The sequence below is a fragment of the Carcharodon carcharias genome, chromosome 20 (genome assembly GCF_017639515.1).
Source record: "Carcharodon carcharias isolate sCarCar2 chromosome 20, sCarCar2.pri, whole genome shotgun sequence".
Taxonomy (NCBI): Eukaryota; Metazoa; Chordata; class Chondrichthyes; order Lamniformes; family Lamnidae; genus Carcharodon; species Carcharodon carcharias.
In genome coordinates this window covers 12,127,354-12,145,139 of record NC_054486.1, presented here as the reverse complement: position 1 = coordinate 12,145,139, position 17,786 = coordinate 12,127,354, and the positions used below count along the sequence as shown (strand labels likewise).

General features: G+C 51.0%; 1 protein-coding gene across 1 annotated transcript in view; it reads left to right on the top strand.

The window, feature by feature from the left end:
- The first annotated feature begins 8,994 nt into the window (after positions 1 to 8,994).
- The window catches only part of fsip1 (fibrous sheath interacting protein 1), a 65,656-nt gene continuing 56,864 nt past the window's right edge, over positions 8,995 to 17,786 (top strand). Inside the window, exons 1-3 of the mRNA XM_041215121.1 lie at positions 8,995 to 9,107; positions 10,419 to 10,592; positions 13,373 to 13,595. Of these exons, the coding sequence (XP_041071055.1) occupies positions 10,419 to 10,592; positions 13,373 to 13,595 (397 nt within the window). The 5' untranslated portion in view covers positions 8,995 to 9,107. The remainder of the gene's footprint in view (positions 9,108 to 10,418; positions 10,593 to 13,372; positions 13,596 to 17,786) is intronic.

Here is a 17,786-nt window from a genome sequence, read left to right as displayed (position 1 = left end):
GTGAGGATGATTGAGGCAGCCAGCTGAGGATGTGAAGCATCCAGTGAGGATGATTGAAGCAGCCAGTGCTGATGGTATGAAGCAGACAGTGAGGGTGATTGAAGCAGCCAGTGCTGATGGTGTGAAGCAGACAGTGAGGGTGATTGAAGCAGCCAGTGCTGATGGTGTGAAGCAGACAGTGAGGGTGATTGAAGCAGCCAGTGCTGATGGTGTGAAGCAGACAGTGAGGGTGATTGAAGCAGCCAGTGCTCAGGTTGTGAAGTAGCCGGTGCAGAGGATGTGAAGCAGACAGCGAGAATGATTGGAGCAGCCAGTGAGGATGACTGAAGCAGCTAGTGCTGAGGAAGTAAAGCAACCAGTGAGAATGATTAAAACAGCTGGTGAGGATGATTGAAGTGGCCAATGAGCATGAATGAAGTACTAGTAAGGATGATTAAAGCCGCCAGTGCTGAGGATGTGAAGTGGACAGTACAGATGTGAAGCAGTCAGTGAGGATGATTGAAGCAGCCAGTGCTGAGGGTGAGGCAGCCAGTGAGGATGATAGAAGTAGCCAGTGCTGAGCATGTGAAGCAGCCAGTGAGGATGAATGAAGCAGCCATTGAGGATGAATGAAACAGCCAGTGAGAATGGTTGAAGCAGCCAATGTTGAGGATGATTTCAGCAGCCAGTGAGAATCATTGAAGCAGCCAGTGTTGAGGATGATCGAAACAGCCAGTGAGGATGATTGAAACATTCAGTGTTGAGGATGATTGAGACAGCAGGTGAGGATGATTGAAACAGCCAGTGTTGAGGATAGATTGAGGCAGCCAGTGAGGATGATTGAAGCAGCCAGTGAGTGTGGTTGAAGCAGCCATTGAGGATGAATGAAGCAGCCAGTGAGGATGATCGAAACAACCATTGAGGATGATTGAAATAACCATTGAGGATGATTGAAACATTCAGTGTTGAGGATGATTGAGACAGCAGGTGAGGATGATTGAAGCAGCCAGTGAGGATGATCGAAACAGCCAGTGAGGATGATTGAAGCAGCCAGTGAGGATGATTGAAACATTCAGTGTTGAGGATGATTGAGACAGCAGGTGAGGATGATTGAAGAAGCCAGTGAGGATGATTGAAACAGCCAGTGTTGAGGATAGATTGAGGCAGCCAATGAGGATGATTGAAGCAGCCAGTGAGTGTGGTTGAAGCAGTCAGTGAGGATGAATGAAACAGCCAGTGAGGATGATTGAAACAGCCAGTGTTGAGGATAGATTGAGGCAGCCTGTGAGGATGATTGAAGCAGCCAGTGAGTGTGGTTGAAGCAGTCAGTGAGGATGATTGAGGCAGCCAGTGAGTGTGGTTGAAGCAGTCAGTGAGGATGATTGAAGCAGCCAATGAGGGTGATTGAAACAGCCACTGAAGATGAATAAAGCAGCCAGTGAGGATGAACAAAACAGCCAGTGAGGATGGCTGAAGCAGCCAATGTTGAGGATGATTGAAACAGCCAATGAGAATGATTGAAGCAGCCAGTGCTGAGGGTGATTGAAGCAGCCAGTGAGGGGATGAATGAAGCAGCCAGTGAGGATGATTGAAACATCCAGTGTTGAGGATGATTGAAGCAGCAGGTGAGGATGTTTGAAGCAGCCATTGAGGATGATTGAAGTAGCCAGTGTTGAGGATGATTGAGGCAGCTAGTGAGGATAATTGAAGCAGCCAGTGAGTGTGGTTGAAGCAGCCATTGAGAATGATTGAAGCAGCCATTGAGGATGATTGAAATAGCCAGTGAAGATGATAAAGCAGCCAGAGCTGAGCATGTGAAGCAGCCAGCGAGGATGAATGAAGCAGCCAGTGAGGGTGAATGAACAGCCAGTGAGGATGGTTGAAGCAGCCAATGTTGACGATGATTTCAGCAGCCAGTGAGGATAATTGAAGCAGCCAGTGTTGAGGATGATTGAAGCAGCTAGTGACGATGATTGAAGCAGCCAGTGAGGATGATTGAAACAGCCAGTGAGGATGAGTGAAGCAGTCAGTGAGGATGATTGAAGCAGCCAATGAGGATGATTGAAACAGCCAGTGTTGAGGGTGATTGAAGCAGCCAGTGTTGAGGGTGATTGAAGCAGCCAGTGAGGATGAATGAATCAATCAGTGAGGATGATAGAAACATCCAGTGTTGAGGATGATTGAAGCTGCATGTGAGGATGATAGAAGCAGCCAGTAAGGATGATTGAAACAGCCAGTGTTGAGGATGATTGAGGCAGCCAGTGAGTGTGGTTGAAGCAGCCACTGAGGATGATTGAAACAGCCAGTGTTAAGGGTGATTGAAGCGGCCAGTGAGGATGATTGAAGCAGACAGTGTTGAAGGTAACTGAAGCGGGCGGAAAGGGGGATTGAAGCGGGTGGGGAGGGGGATTGCAGCAGACAGTGTTGAAGGTAATTGAGGCGGGCGGGCAAGGGGATTGAAGCGGGCGGGGAGGGGGATTGAAGCGGGTGGTGAGGGGTACTGGAGCGGGCGGGGAGGGGGATTGGAGTGGGCGGGGAGGGGGATTGGAGCGGGTGGGGAGGGGGGATTGGAGTGGGCGGGGAGGGGGATTGGAGCGGGTGGGGAGGGGGGATTGGAGTGGGCGGGGAGCGGGATTGGGGCGGGGAGCGGGTAGGGTAGGGGGATTGGGGCGGGCGGGAAGGGGGATTGTGGAGGGGTATTGGGGCGGGGAGCGGGTGGGGAGGGGGATTGGAGCGGGCGGGGAGTGGAATTGAAGCGGGTGGGGAGGGGGATTGGGGCAGGCAGGGAGGGGGATTGAAGCGGGTGGGGAGGGGGATTGGGGCGGGGAGCAGGTGGGGAGGGGGATTGGAGCGGGTAGGGGAGGGGGATTGGGGTGGGTGGGGAGGGGGATTGGGGTGGGGAGCGGGTAGGGGAGGGGGATTGGGGAGGGGGATTGGAGTGGGCGGGGGAGGGGGGATTGGGGCAGGGAGCAGGTGGGGAGGGGGATTGGGGCAGGGAGCAGGTGGGGAGGGGGATTGGGGTGGGGAGCGGGTAGGGGAGGGGGATTGGGGTGGGTGGGGAGGGGGATTGGGGTGGGGAGCGGGTAGGGGAGGGGGATTGGGGAGGGGGATTGGAGTGGGCGGGGAGGGGGATTGGGGCAGGGAGCAGGTGGGGAGGGGGATTGGGGCAGGGAGCAGGTGGGGAGGGGGATTGGGGCAGGGAGCAGGTGGGGAGGGGGATTGAAGCGGGCGGGGAAGGGGATTGGGGAGGGGGATTGGGACGGGTAGGGGAGGGGGATTGGGGAGGGGGATTGGAGTGGGTAGGGGAGGGGGATTGGGGAGGGGGATTGAGGCGGGGAGGGGGGATTGGAGAGGGTGGGGAGGGGGATTGGAGTGGGTGGGGAGGGGGATTGGGGCAGGGAGCAGGTGGGGAGGGGGATTGGAGCGGGCGGGGAGGGGGATTGGAGCGGGTGGGGAGGGGGATTGGGGAGGGGGATTGAGGCGGGGAGGGGGGATTGGAGAGGGTGGGGAGGGGGATTGGGGCAGGGAGCAGGTGGGGAGGGGGATTGGGGCAGGGAGCAGGTGGGGAGGGGGATTGGAGTGGGCGGGGAGGGGGATTGAAGCGGGTGGGGAGGGGGATTGGGGCAGGGAGCAGGTGGGGAGGGGGATTGGAGTGGGTAGGGGAGGGGGATTGGGACGGGTAGGGGAGGGGGATTGGGGAGGGGGATTGGGACGGGTAGGGGAGGGGGATTGGGGAGGGGGATTGGGATGGGTAGGGGAGGGGGATTGGGGAGGGGGATTGAAGCGGGTGGGGAGGGGGATTGAAGCGGGCGGGGAAGGGGATTGGGGAGGGGGATTGGGACGGGTAGGGGAGGGGGATTGGGGAGGGGGATTGGGACGGGTAGGGGAGGGGGATTGGGGAGGGGGATTGGGACGGGTAGGGGAGGGGGATTGGGGAGGGGGATTGGGGAGGGGGATTGAGGCGGGGAGGGGGGATTGGAGAGGGTGGGGAGGGGGATTGGAGCGGGCGGGGAGGGGAGATTGGAGTGGGTAGGGGAGGGGGATTGGGGAGGGGGATTGAGGCGGGGAGGGGGGATTGGAGAGGGTGGGGAGGGGGATTGGGGCAGGGAGCAGGTGGGGAGGGGGATTGGAGCGGGCGGGGAGGGGGGATTGGAGTGGGCGGGGAGGGGGATTGGGGCGGGGAGCGGGTAGGGTAGGGGGATTGGGGCGGGCGGGGAGGGGGATTGTGGAGGGGTATTGGGGCGGGGAGCGGGTAGGGGAAGCGGATTGGAGCGGGCGGGGAGTGGAATTGAAGCGGGTGGGGAGGGGGATTGGGGCAGGCGGGGAGGGGGATTGAAGCGGGTGGGGAGGGGGATTGAAGCGGGTGGGGAGGGGGATTGGAGCGGGAAGCAGGTGGGGAGGGGGATTGGAGCGGGTAGGGGAGGGGGATTGGGGAGGGGGATTGAGGCGGGGAGGGGAGATTGAAGCGGGTGGGGAGGGGGATTGGGGCGGGAAGCAGGTGGGGAGGGGGATTGGAGCGGGTAGGGGAGGGGGATTGGGGAGGGGGATTGAGGCGGGGAGGGGGGATTGGAGAGGGTGGGGAGGGGGATTGGGGCAGGGAGCAGGTGGGGAGGGGGATTGGAGCAGGTGGGGAGGGGGATTGGGGAGGGGGATTGAGGCGGGGAGGGGGGATTGGAGAGGGTGGGGAGGGGGATTGGGGCAGGGAGCAGGTGGGGAGGGGGATTGGAGCAGGTGGGGAGGGGGATTGGAGCGGGTAGGGGAGGGGGATTGGGGTGGGTGGGGAGGGGGATTGGGGTGGGGAGCAGGTAGGGGAGGGGGATTGGGGTGGGGAGCGGGTAGGGGAGGGGGATTGGGGAGGGGGATTGGAGTGGGCGGGGAGGGGGATTGGGGCAGGGAGCAGGTGGGGAGGGGGATTGAAGCGGGCGGGGAAGGGGATTGGGGAGGGGGATTGGGACGGGTAGGGGAGGGGGATTGGGGAGGGGGATTGGAGTGGGTAGGGGAGGGGGATTGGGGAGGGGGATTGGAGTGGGTAGGGGAGGGGGATTGAGGCGGGGAGGGGGGATTGGGACGGGTAGGGGAGGGGGATTGAAGCGGGTGGGGAGGGGGATTGGGGCGGGGAGCAGGTGGGGAGGGGGATTGGAGCGGGCGGGGAGGGGGATTGGAGCGGGTGGGGAGGGGGATTGGAGTGGGCGGGGAGGGGGATTGAAGTGGGTGGGGAGGGGGATTGGAGTGGGCGGGGAGGGGGATTGGAGTGGGCGGGGAGGGGGATTGGGGAGGGGGATTGGAGCGGGCGGGGAGGGGGATTGGAGTGGGCGGGGAGGGGGATTGGGGAGGGGGATTGGAGCGGGCGGGGAGGGGGATTGGAGTGGGTGGGGAGGGGGATTGGAGTGGGTGGGGAGGGGGATTGGAGTGGGCGGGGAGGGGGATTGGGGAGGGGGATTGGAGCGGGCGGGGAGGGGGATTGGAGTGGGTGGGGAGGGGGATTGGAGTGGGTGGGGAGGGGGATTGGAGTGGGTGGGGAGGGGATTGGGGAGGGGGATTGGAGTGGGCGGGGAGGGGGATTGGGGAGGGGGATTGGAGCGGGCAGGGGAGGGGGGATTGGAGTGGGCGGGGAGGGGGATTGGGGAGGGGGATTGGGGAGGGGGATTGGAGCGGGCGGGGAAGGGGATTGGGGAGGGGGATTGGAGCGGGCAGGGGAGGGGGATTGGGGAGGGGGATTGGAGCGGGCAGGGGAGGGGGATTGGGACGGGTGGGGAGGGGGCGGGGCTGAATTCCGTCTGAAGCAAAATCCGAAACAAATAAATATAAAAACAAAAAAACTGCGGATGCTGGAAATCCAAAACAAAAACAAAAACAGAATTACCTGGAAAAACTCAGCAGGTCTGGCAGCATTGGCGGAGAAGAAAAGAGTTGACATTTCGAGTCCTCATGACCCTTCGACAGAACTTGAGTTCGAGTCCAAGAAAGAGTTGAAATATAAGCTGGTTTAAGGTGTGTGTGTGGGGGGCGGAGAGATAGAGAGACAGAGAGGTGGAGTGGGGGCGTGGTTGTAGGGACAAACAAGCAGTGATAGAAGCAGATCATCAAAAGATGTCAACGACAATAGTACAAAAGAACACATAGGTGTTAAAGTTAAAGTTGGCGATATTATCTAAACAAATGTGCTAATTAAAAATGGATGGCAGGGCACTCAAGGTACTCAAGGCACTCAACCTCCACCCCTGCCTGTCCCTCCGTCCCCACCCCATCTTCCAATCCCAACCCCAGCCGTGTATTCACTATACCCCCTGACCTTCCCCTCTCCGATGCTGAACGTTCAGTGCTCAGCAAAGGACTTAGTTTCATACCCTTACGCCCTCACCTCAATGAATTTCGGGCTCGGCATGATGCTGAACTCTTCTTCCGCCGTCTTTGTCTCCGGGCTCACTTCTTTGGGCAGGAGTCCTCTCCCAGTTCAATGGATCCTTTTACCCATCTCCAATATTCTCCCTCCACCTGGACCCCTCCCTCTGGATTCTTACCTTCTCTTGATCTTTTCATTGAGAACTGTCGGCGCGACATTAGTCGTCTCAATTTCTCTGCTCCTCTCACCCATTCTAACCTGTCTCTCTCTGAACTTACTGCATTCCATTCTCTCAGGTCCAACCCTGACATTGTCATCAAACCCGCTGACAAGGGTGGTGCTGTTGTTGTCTGGCGCACTGACCTCTACCTCGCGGAGGCTGAGCGTCAACTCGCAGACACTTCCTCCTACCTCTCCCTGGACCATGACCACACCACTGAACATCAAGCCATTGTTTCCAGGACTGTCACTGACCTCATCTCCTCTGGGGATCTCCCTCCCACAGCTTCCAACCTGATAGTCGCCCAACCTCGGACGGCCCGCTTCTATCTCCTACCCAAAATCTACAAACAGAACTGCCCCGGTAGACCGATCGTCTCAGCTTGCTCCTGCCCCACAGAACTCATTTCTCGTTATCTTGACTCCCTTCTCTCTCCCCTTGTCCAGTCCCTTCCCACCTACATCCGTGATTCCTCTGACACCTTACGTCACATCAACAATTTCCAGTTCCCTGGCCCCAACCGCTTACTCTTCACCATGGACGTCCAATCCCTCTACACCTCCATCCCCCACCAGGATGGTCTGAGGGCCCTTAGCTTCTTCCACGAACAGAGGCCCGAACAATCCCCATCCACCACTACTCTCCTCCGTCTGGCTGAACTTGTTCTCACACTGAACAATTTCTCCTTCAACTCCTCTCACTTCCTCCAAATAAAAGGTGTGGCTATGGGTACCCGCATGGGCCCCAGCTATGCCTGTCTCTTTATGGGGTATGTGGAACATTCCTTGTTGCAGTCCTACTCCGGCCCCCTTCCACAACTCTTTCTCCGGTACATCGATGATTACTTCGGTGCTGCTTCATGCTCTCGTCGGGACTTGGAAAAATTTATTAATTTTGCTTCCAATCTCCACCCCTCCATCATTTTCATGTGGTCCATCTCTGACACTTCCCTTCCCTTCCTTGACCTCTCTGTCTCAATCTCTGGTGATAGACTGTCCACCAATATCCATTACAAACCCACCGACTCCTACAGCTATCTCAACTACAGCTCCTCACACCCCGCTTCCTGTAAGGACTCCATCCCATTCTCTCAGTTCCTTCGCCTCCGTCGCATCTGTTCCGATGATGCTACCTTCAAAAACAGTTCCTCTGACATGTCCTCCTTCTTCCTTAACCGAGGTTTTCCACCCACGGTCGTTGACAGGGCCCTCAACCGTGTCCGACCCATCTCCCGCGCATCCGCCCTCACGCCTTCTCCTCCCTCCCAGAAACATGATAGTGTCCCCCTTGTCCTCACTTATCACCCCACCAGCCACCGCATTCAAAGGATCATCCTCTGCCATTTCCGCCAACTCCAGCATGATGCCACCACCAAACACATCTTCCCTTCACCCCCACTATCGGCATTCCATAGGGATCGCTCCCTCCGGGACACCCTGGTCCACTCCTCCATCACCCCCTACTCCTCAACCCCCTCCTATGGCACCACCCCATGCCCACGCAAAAGATGCAACACCTGCCCCTTCACTTCCTCTCTCCTCACTGTCCAAGGACCCAAACACTCCTTTCAAGTGAAGCAGCATTTCACTTGCATTTCCCCCAACTTAGTCTACTGCATTCGTTGCTCCCAATGTGGTCTCCTCTACATTGGAGAGACCAAACGTAAACTGGGCGACCGCTTTGCAGAACACCTGCGGTCTGTCCGCAAGAATGACCCAAACCTCCCTGTCGCTTGCCATTTTAACACTCCACCCTGCTCTCTTGCCCACATGTCTGTCCTTGGCTTGCTGCATTGTTCCAGTGAAGCCCAACGCAAACTGGAGGAACAACACCTCATCTTCCGACTAGGCACTTTACGGCCTTCCGGACTGAATATTGAATTCAACAACTTTAGGTCGTGAGCTCCCTCCCCCATCCCCACCCCCTTTCTGTTTCCCCCTTCCTTTTTTTTTCCAATAAATTATAAAGATTTTCCTTTTCCCACCTATTTCTATTTTTAAAAAAAAAAAATTTTTTTTTTTTTTTAAATTTTTAAAAAATCTTTTATGCTCTCCCCACCCCCACTAGAGCTATACCTTGAGTGCCCTACCATCCATACTTAATTAGCACATTCGTTTAGATAATATCACCAACTTCAATTTTAACACCTATGTGTTCTTTTGTACTATTGTTGTTGACATCTTTTGATGATCTGCTTCTATCACTGCTTGTTTGTCGCTACAACCACACCCCCTCTCCACCTCTCTGTCTCTCTCTCTCTCCGCCCCCCACAAACACACCTTAAACCAGCTTATATTTCAGCTCTTTCTTGGACTCGAACTCAAGTTCTGTCGAAGGGTCATGAGGACTCGAAACGTCAACTCTTTTCTTCTCCGCCGATGCTGCCAGACCTGCTGAGTATTTCCCGAAACAAATAAAGTTGGGTTTGTTTTGAATAGCAACACATCCGGGACCTGAGCGTCCCTGACAGCGACTCCGCGAGCAGCAGCAGCAGCAGCGGTGGCGGCGGCGCCGCCTCGGGATTGGGGATTGTCCGACACTCCGGATTGACACTCGGAGCTGCCGGTGAGAGAGCGACCGCGGACTCGGGAGTTTCAGCAAATCCACCAGCGGCTCCGGCTGCGGAAAGGACTCGGAGCCCCAACAGCGGCCGTTACCATGGGAGCGCTCGCACCCGGAGTGAACCCGGAGTGGATCCCCGCGTGAACCGCGCTCGCACCCGGTGTGAACCCCGCGTGAACCGCGCTCGCACCCGGTGTGAACCGCGCTCGCACCCGGTGTGAACCGCGCTCGCACCCGGTGTGAACCCCGCGTGAACCGCGCTCGCACCCGGTGTGAACCCCGCGTGAACCGCGCTCGCACCCGGTGTGAACCGCGCTCGCACCCGGTGTGAACCCCGCGTGAACCGCGCTCGCACCCGGTGTGAACCCCGCGTGAACCGCGCTCGCACCCGGTGTGAACCCCGCGTGAACCGCGCTCGCACCCGGCGTGAACCCCGCGTGAACCGCGCTCGCACCCGGCGTGAACTCTGTGTAAACTGTTTTTGTTTCATTTATGGGGTATGGGCGTCACTGGCTAGTCTAGCACTTATTACCCGTCCCTAATTGCCCTTGAGAAGGTGAGGGTGAGCTGCCTTTTTGACCCACAGTGCTGTTAGGGAGGGAGTTCCAGGGGTTTGACCCAGCCACAGTGAAGAAGCAGCAATATATTTCCAAGTCAGGATGGTGTGTGGCTTGGAGGGGGACTTCCAGGTGGCGGTGTTCCCATGTATCTGCTGCCCTTGTCCTTCTAGATGGTGGCAGTCATGGGTTTGAAGGTGCTGCCTAAGGAAGCTTTGTGAATTTCTGCAGTTCACGTTGTAGATGGTACATACTGCTGCTCCTCTGCGTCAATGGTGCAGGGAATGGATGTTGAAGGTGGTGGATGGGGCGCCCAGCAGGCTGCTTCTTCTTGGATGGTGTCGAGCTTCTCGAGTGTTGTTGGAGCTGCAAGTGGAGAGTACTCTTGGCTTGTGCCTTGTAGATGATGCTTAGACTTGTCATGCAAGAGAAATGGCAGCGGACTGTGTGCCACTGTTTTGGGTGATGTGCCAGTGCAGCATTGAGGGAGTGCTGCAGTGTCGGAGGTGATGCCCTTCGGGTGAGACATTAAATCGAGAGCCAGTCAGCCCTCTCATATAGATGTAAAAGATCCCATTACACTATTTTGAAGAAAAGCAGAGGAGTTTATCCCAGTGCACGGCAAATATTTGGCACTCAACCAATAGATTATCTGGTCATTATCACTGTGTGCGTATTGGCGGCAATGTTTCTTAACATTGAAACGGTGACTACACTTCATGAAAACTAACGTAATCAAAGTGCTGCATCCTTTTAGATGGTAATGGACATTTTCAGAGGCCAGCTTGACGAGATTTCATGCCCAGCATCTGGTTCTCGAACTCGCCCTGGAAGCCGGGCGACAAGTGGTCCATCACCAGACAGACGACGATTGAGTGCGCATTCCTCAGGAGCTATGGTGGTTTTAACTCCTGAACCAATTTTACTCCAGGTACAATGCATGCTATTTGAAAACCAAAATTTGTAAACGTTTGGTTATTTATTTGACCGCTGCTCTCACCATTGTTTTCAAAAGCAGAATAAAAAGAGAGCGTGGTGACGATGGTGTGGGGTGAGGTGAAAAGGCTGGAGGAGAGACTTTTCATTCCAAGTTGGAAGGTCCTCTGAAGCTGCAAGACACCATCTTTGACCGAATTTTTAGGGTTTCTCAGGCCTCCTGCTAGTGTTCAAATATTGGGTGAATTTGTTCATTTTTTAGAGAAGTTATGTACATTAAATTACTTCTACGTATTTGTTGAAATTGTCAGTATATGTTTAAAATACATATAAGGCCAAATCTTACAGTCACTGGATCATTGGAGGTGCACGTTGGGACCCTGTGGAAGTCCTGAAGCATGGACCTCCGTGGGAATTGCCCGGGAAGTTTCAACTTCTGATGGACAATTACCCTGCTCCCATGGACCCTCCATGAATGACTCAGACTCTGAGCTAGAGTTGGAAACTTCGGGCATTTTTGCAGTATTTACCTGAATGGTTATCCAGGAGATGTTAGACAGATTAAAACCTCATATAACATCTGGACAACTGCATAATTGACCCCTCCCACCAAACTACTCCCCTGACCTCCACAACTAACTTCAACCGACCTGACTACCCACCAACCTGACTACCCATTTGACCATCCCCTGACCTGACCCGACTACCCTCCCAATCTGAACACCCTCCTGATCTGACTAACCCCCCTCCCAACCTGATTACACCCTTGACCCGCCTACTTGCTCACCCACCTACCTACTACTCTCAACCACTCGCCCACCTAGCCCCACCCACTTACTTCATCCACCTCATTCACCTGTCCCTAATCCCCTACCCACCTTCCCAATTACCTACTTACCCACCTCATCTACTTACCCATCTACCCACCTCCCTACCTACCCCCTATCGCCTCACTCACCTCACCCACCTGCGCCTAACCCCTTACCCATCTCACCCATCTCATCCACTTACCTGCCTACTCACTCACCCATTTATTCACTCACCCACCTACATACCTCACCAACCTATCCCCTACCTGCCTACCCAACTCACCCGCCTACCTGATTACCGACCTCACCCACTTACCCACCTCACTCACCTACCCATTCATTCACTCACACACCCACTCACCCATTCATCCACTTTCTCATTCACTCATCAATTCGCTAACATTCAAACTGGGCCTTTAAACTTACCACACGGCAGCTGATGCCATAAAAAAGATGGAGTGTCTTGTCTTCCCCTGATTCTAATCTGCTTTGACAGGGTTTCCTGAATGATCCTGCGCTCCATATTTCTGTGAAAGCTGGGCTTGGAAGCGCCTGGTAGAAATGCGTGGCAGCATGAGCCGGGGGAATTTACGAACACAGTGGCAATCTAACGATCATTGCAGCTCAGATGACCCAGGCCATAGACTTTGAATGTTTGATGTATATTGGCAAATAATTCTTCTGGCAGATTTTCTTTCTTTTATTAAAAAGTGGTCATATTAATAAATATATCTATTTGTCTTGATGGAAGCTCAGACTTTAGCTCAATATACTAATGAAACTATTTTAATAACCCCTCACCAGACTATAATAATGAAAGCTGACTCTCTTTGGATCCCAAGCCCTTTGATTTAAAAAAAATTCAAAGAATAAAATAATACACATATTAATTACTGTTGTTTTTTAAAAAAATATATTGGTGAATGGAATTCAAATCTTAATACTTTTTGAACTGATGAAGATTTGCATCAAATATTATTGTTGCCTGCCAGAAAGTTAGTAAGTGTTTTCCCTCTTTATAAATATAAAATGCAATAATACAATTCACATCATGACAATGTTATCCTATTTTGGAAATCTCACTATTGCTTGCATGTGATGCCGTCATGACAGTGATGATGCTGTTTAAAAAGGAGTGGCAATTATCCTTTATATCAGTCGAATAAGAATAATAACTTGCACTTTTATAGCATGCTCACATTCTGAACATACTTACAACAAGGAAAGGGACACGACTCAGTGGTAGCATTCTCCCCTCTGAGTCAGAAGGTAGGGGGTTCAAGCCCCACTTTGGATGTTGTCATTATAGCGCTGCACGGATGGAAGATTGCACTGTCGGAGGTCCTGTCTTTTGGATGAGATGTTAAAGTGGTCCTATCACAAGACAATGACAAAAGCTTGAAGGAGTGATCGAAGAAAAATTGCAGAGAGTAAAAAGATCACTGGAAGGAGATGGAAGTTTGGAACGATAAGAGTTAGGTTGGAGAGCTGCCAGAGGAGGCCACAACTTAGATGGCCTTGATTTTTAGATGCACAAGAGTTGTGATGTTCCTTAATACAAAAGCAGAATGCAGATGCTGGAAATCTGAAATGAAAACAGAAAATGCTGGGAATGTTCAGCAGAACTGGCAACATCTGTAGAGAGAAGCAGAGTTAGCTCTTCAGGTTGATGACCTTACATTTAAAAAAAAAAGGCTATCATTCCAGAATTAATTTTCATCAACAAAACATCAGAATTTAATTCCACCTTATGCCCTACTCTATTTTGCCCTTTTTTGTTTCTAAGACTAGGTGAGGTAAGGGTGATACCCCCTGTACTCACAGAGGAATTGAAATGATTACCAGCATATCATTTAATGAATGGCTTTGTAGTTAATGTATTGCATTCTGTGTAGCAGATTAGAAATAGTTTAATTGGGTAACTCAAAGCCACTTGAAACTCTAATTGCATCTCTTTTGATTGCAGGGAAGGTCTGATCCTTTGGACAACCTTAGTAACTCTCTGGATTCCACAACAACTTCTTGCTTTGAGAATTTGGACAGTGAGTGTGAAATTTTTAGTGAGCAAGGTGGAGAGAACACCTTGGCTACTGGCAACATAGATACTGGAAGACAGTGCGTATCTCAAATATCACCACAGGAACATATGGATTCCATTATACAGGAACTGCAGAGTTCAGACAAATTAGGTACCATAACTGTGATATTTTAGAATGTTATCACAATTCCTATTGAGTTTTTTTTATAGAACTGCAGCCTATTTTGCTTTGTTAATTTTAATGCAGGGAGGGATCAGAAAGAGGTGTCAGAATTATCTTTAACTGTGGCTATTTGCCTCCCTTGTGAACTGGTTATGGAGATTCCATGATTGTGAGCATTGTATCTTTCAGACTGAGGGAACAAGCAATCTTTTCTCATTTTATACTTTAGGATTTATTTGATGTAATTCTACAAGCTTATTGAATTGGAGCATGGGGTGCTTTATAGGTACAGTGGTGTACAGAAGGTACTAAGTTACTACAGAGGAAGCTTATAGACAGCAAATGTATTCTAAATGATGTCTGTTGCTATTGGTCATGGAGAGCAAACGTTGGGCAGGATCTTCTGGTCGGCGAGCGGGGACGGGGCCCACTCACTGACGTGTAAAATGATGTGGGGTGATGTCGGGTGGAACTCCCGACGTCACCCTGCGTCATTTCCATTTTCAGGTCGGCGGGGGTGCAGCCGAGTTGGATGTGTGCCCGCCAACCTGTCAACGGCCTATTAGGGCCATTAGAAAACCAATTTAGCTCATTAATGGACCTGCTCGCGCAACCTTAAGGTTGGCGGGCAGGTCGGGAGCCCAGGCAGGCTTGTGAAAAAAATATGAAGCCTCAACCACTGGCGGGATGAGGTTTCATAAAGGTATTTAAATTTTACTGAAAGGTTTAAATAAAAGTTATGGACATGTCCCAACTCATGTGACAGTGTCATATGAGGGGACATGGCAGGGAAAATTTTTTAAACTCCTTTATTAAAAGTTGAAAATCTGAGCCGATTTCCCTGAGGCAGCACTTAGTCTCAGGGGAATCTGTGCGCTGTTTTGCATGCATGTGCTAAAGAGCACACTCCCGGCTGAGGGAGTTATCCCCCCGCCCGCACAGGGAGCGCATAGCGTTCCCTGGCGGACTTCACGCATAGTGCTTCCTGGTGGACATGATGGACCTTAATTGGCCAGCCCACATAAAATGGTGACGCACCCCCAACTAGGGGCGCTGATCGGGAACCCACCTGCTCATGCCCGCTCCTGCTCTCTCTCTCTCTCCTGCCCCCCACCAAACGGGGGGAAGGTTTTACCCATTATTTCTTCTGCTTTAACTCTTATTTCTTTTTCACTGCCTAATAATTTTCAGTTCCCTTTCTTTCTATTCCTTTCTCTTTGCCTCTTTCTTTGTTCTATTTTGCATTCCATTGTTTTTTCACCCTGTGTATAGCTCTTTCTAATTGTGGTGCCTATTTCTGTCTGTTTTTACAGAATACTCTTTCTTTGAGCTGTAGTGTCCCTCTCTTTCTTGCCTATTTGTTGTTCTGTATATCTCCCAATAAGTTTGTATGCTTCAGTTCTAATTATTTTCTGTGGAAATGGATGTCTTTATTTTGCTCGTCCCTGAACTGAGGTCCTGACCCCATATCCCCCACCCCTACCGTCAAGTTGACATATTTCCATCTCTGTAATATTGCCTGTCTCCATGCTTTGCTGCTCAAATTCTCATTTGTACTTCATCATCTTTAGGATAGATTTTCAATGCTGCAGTGGCCAGCCTGGCATCCTCCATGATCTGTTAACTTCAAACCATCTAAAACTCTGCTGCATGTGTTTGTAGTAATTATGATTTTATTTAGTGTATAATGTACCTTTAAGAATAATACTTGTTAGAGAAGATCACATGATTTTGTAGTAACTAATAGGAGAGTAGCACAGGCTACCTCAGCAGTCAGTGTAGAGATAGAATTGGAGTTGAAAGCACGTGTAGTTGCTGCTGAGTATATATGAATAAACTTATTGTTTCCACCCAAAAAGTGTCTGCAGTTCAACTCTATTACTAATAGTACAACTCGGCCACCCTACAACAAACTGGTGACAAGGATAAAACAGGATTGGATGGAAGAAATTAAGTTAGAAAGAAATTGTCACTGTACCTTGTCCAGTGATTGTAAGTAGCAAGCTCTGTTAGAATTGAAGAAGTTATCCTCTCTCAAAATGCCACAATTTGGGAGAATTGATCCTTTTGAACCAGCCACAGATGATTGGTCTCAATACATAGAACATCCCTTGTTCTTTTTTCAAGCAAACGAGATTACGGGAGAAGAGAAGAGGCGAGCAATCTTCTTAAGTACTTGTGGGAGCAAAACCTATGGTTTGATTCAAAGTTTAAAGGCACCTGGCGCCCCAGATTCGAAGACTTTTGATGAATTGGTGGATCTCGTGAAGGGTCACTTTAAACCCAAGCCCTCAGTCACGATGCAGAGGTTCAGGTTTAATTCTTGAACCAGAGCCCCAGGTGGGACAATTGCAAGTTACGTGGCAAATTTGAAGCGGCTAACTGAACATTGAGTTCGGTACAATGCTAAATGACGTGCTCACAGATCATTTAGTGTGTGGTGTTAAAGAGGACACTATTCAGAAAAGATTATTGCCTGAAGTGAATCTGGATTTCAAGAGGATGCTAGAGATAGCACTGGCCATGGGGAGCGCTGTAAGAGATTCACAAGCAATACGGGGTGCGCAAAATGGTGCCGTCCTCCCGAAAAAGTGAGATGCTGCCGAGAAGCAGGAAGAATAAAGAAAAATAACTTGGCAATGAGATCAAAGAATAATTTTAATAGAGATGAAACAATAAGTCTTTTAGTGATTGGCAGTTTAAAAAAAATCGAATGCTGCTATTGTCACAGAAGTGGACATATAATGAGACAATGCAAGGAAAGATTCAAGCAGACTTGTAAACAAAAGAAGGAGCCTAATGAAATCTACAATGTGGGAGAGCCTAAAACAACAACATTCTGACATTTACTTGTTATTTAATCTGAAAGTTGGAAAGACAGAACCAATGTCACAGTGAAAGTAAATGACAAACCTGTTAAAATTGTAGTAGATAAGGGAGCTTCCACTACAGTAATTGGGGAACGTACCTTCAGATATTTGAATAATGATGAACGTCAATTAAATTTAGAACAAACAACTGCCAAATTAAAAACACATATGGGTGAAGACAGTAAAGGAAAAGGCATAAGCAGAGTGACTGTCCATTATGAAAGCTGATTGGCACAGCTACCCATGATGGTGGTAGCAAGTGAAAGGCCAAGCCTCCTGGGGTGAAATTGGTTAAAGGAGATTAAGTTAGAATGACCTGAAATTTACCAGAGCTACTTAGAAAGTACACTACTGTCTTCAAGAATGTACTGGGGAAAATCCGGGGCCTACGTGGATCCAGAAGTAACCCCTTGCTTCATGAAGACGAGACCGGTGCCATATGCCCTGCGAGAAAAAGTCAACACTGAGCTGAGCAGGCTAGAGAAACTGAGTGTTATACAAGTTGTTCAGTTCTCAGAATGGGCAGCACCCATAGTCCCCGTCCTTAAACCCGACCAAAGCGTCCAAATTTGTGGAGACTACAAACTGATGGTTAATAAAGTAGCTAAACTGGACAGGCACCCCATTCCAAAAATTGAAGACCTGTATGCCGAGCTGGCAGGAGGGACAACGTACATAAAGGTTGACATGAGTCATGCCTATCAACAACTAGAATTGGATAATGCCTCCCAGGAATTTGTCACAATTAATACCCACAAAGGTTGTACCAATATACACGATTGCCCTTTCGTGTCCCCTCAGCTTGTGACATCTTTCAGAGAACCATGGAAAGCTTACTGCAGGGACTGTCCCAGGTTGTAGCCTATTTAGATGATGTATTGGTGACAGGATTCACTGAAAAAGAGCATTTGGCAAACTTAGAAGAAGGCTTAAAATGTTTTTTGCAAGCTGAAGTGTGTCTAACAAAAAGAAATGTGCATGTTCCAAGCGAGGGAGTTAATCTATTTGGGTCACCGGGTAGATTCACAGGGCCTCCACCCAGTTGAAGAGAAAGTGAGGCACCTGTGCCAAAGAACACCTTAGAGCTCAGATCATTCCTATGAATGATCAACTATTATGGGCAGTTCTTACCCAATTTATCTACAGTGCTGGCCATCCTGCATTCTCTACTCAAAAAGAACCAATTCTGGCCTTGGGAGGCAGCCCCGAAAGAAGCTTTCATAAAGTTGAAACAATTGTTGCACTCGTCCAATCTATTAGTCCATTATGACCAGACGAAAGAATTGGTGCTGACATGTGATACATCTCC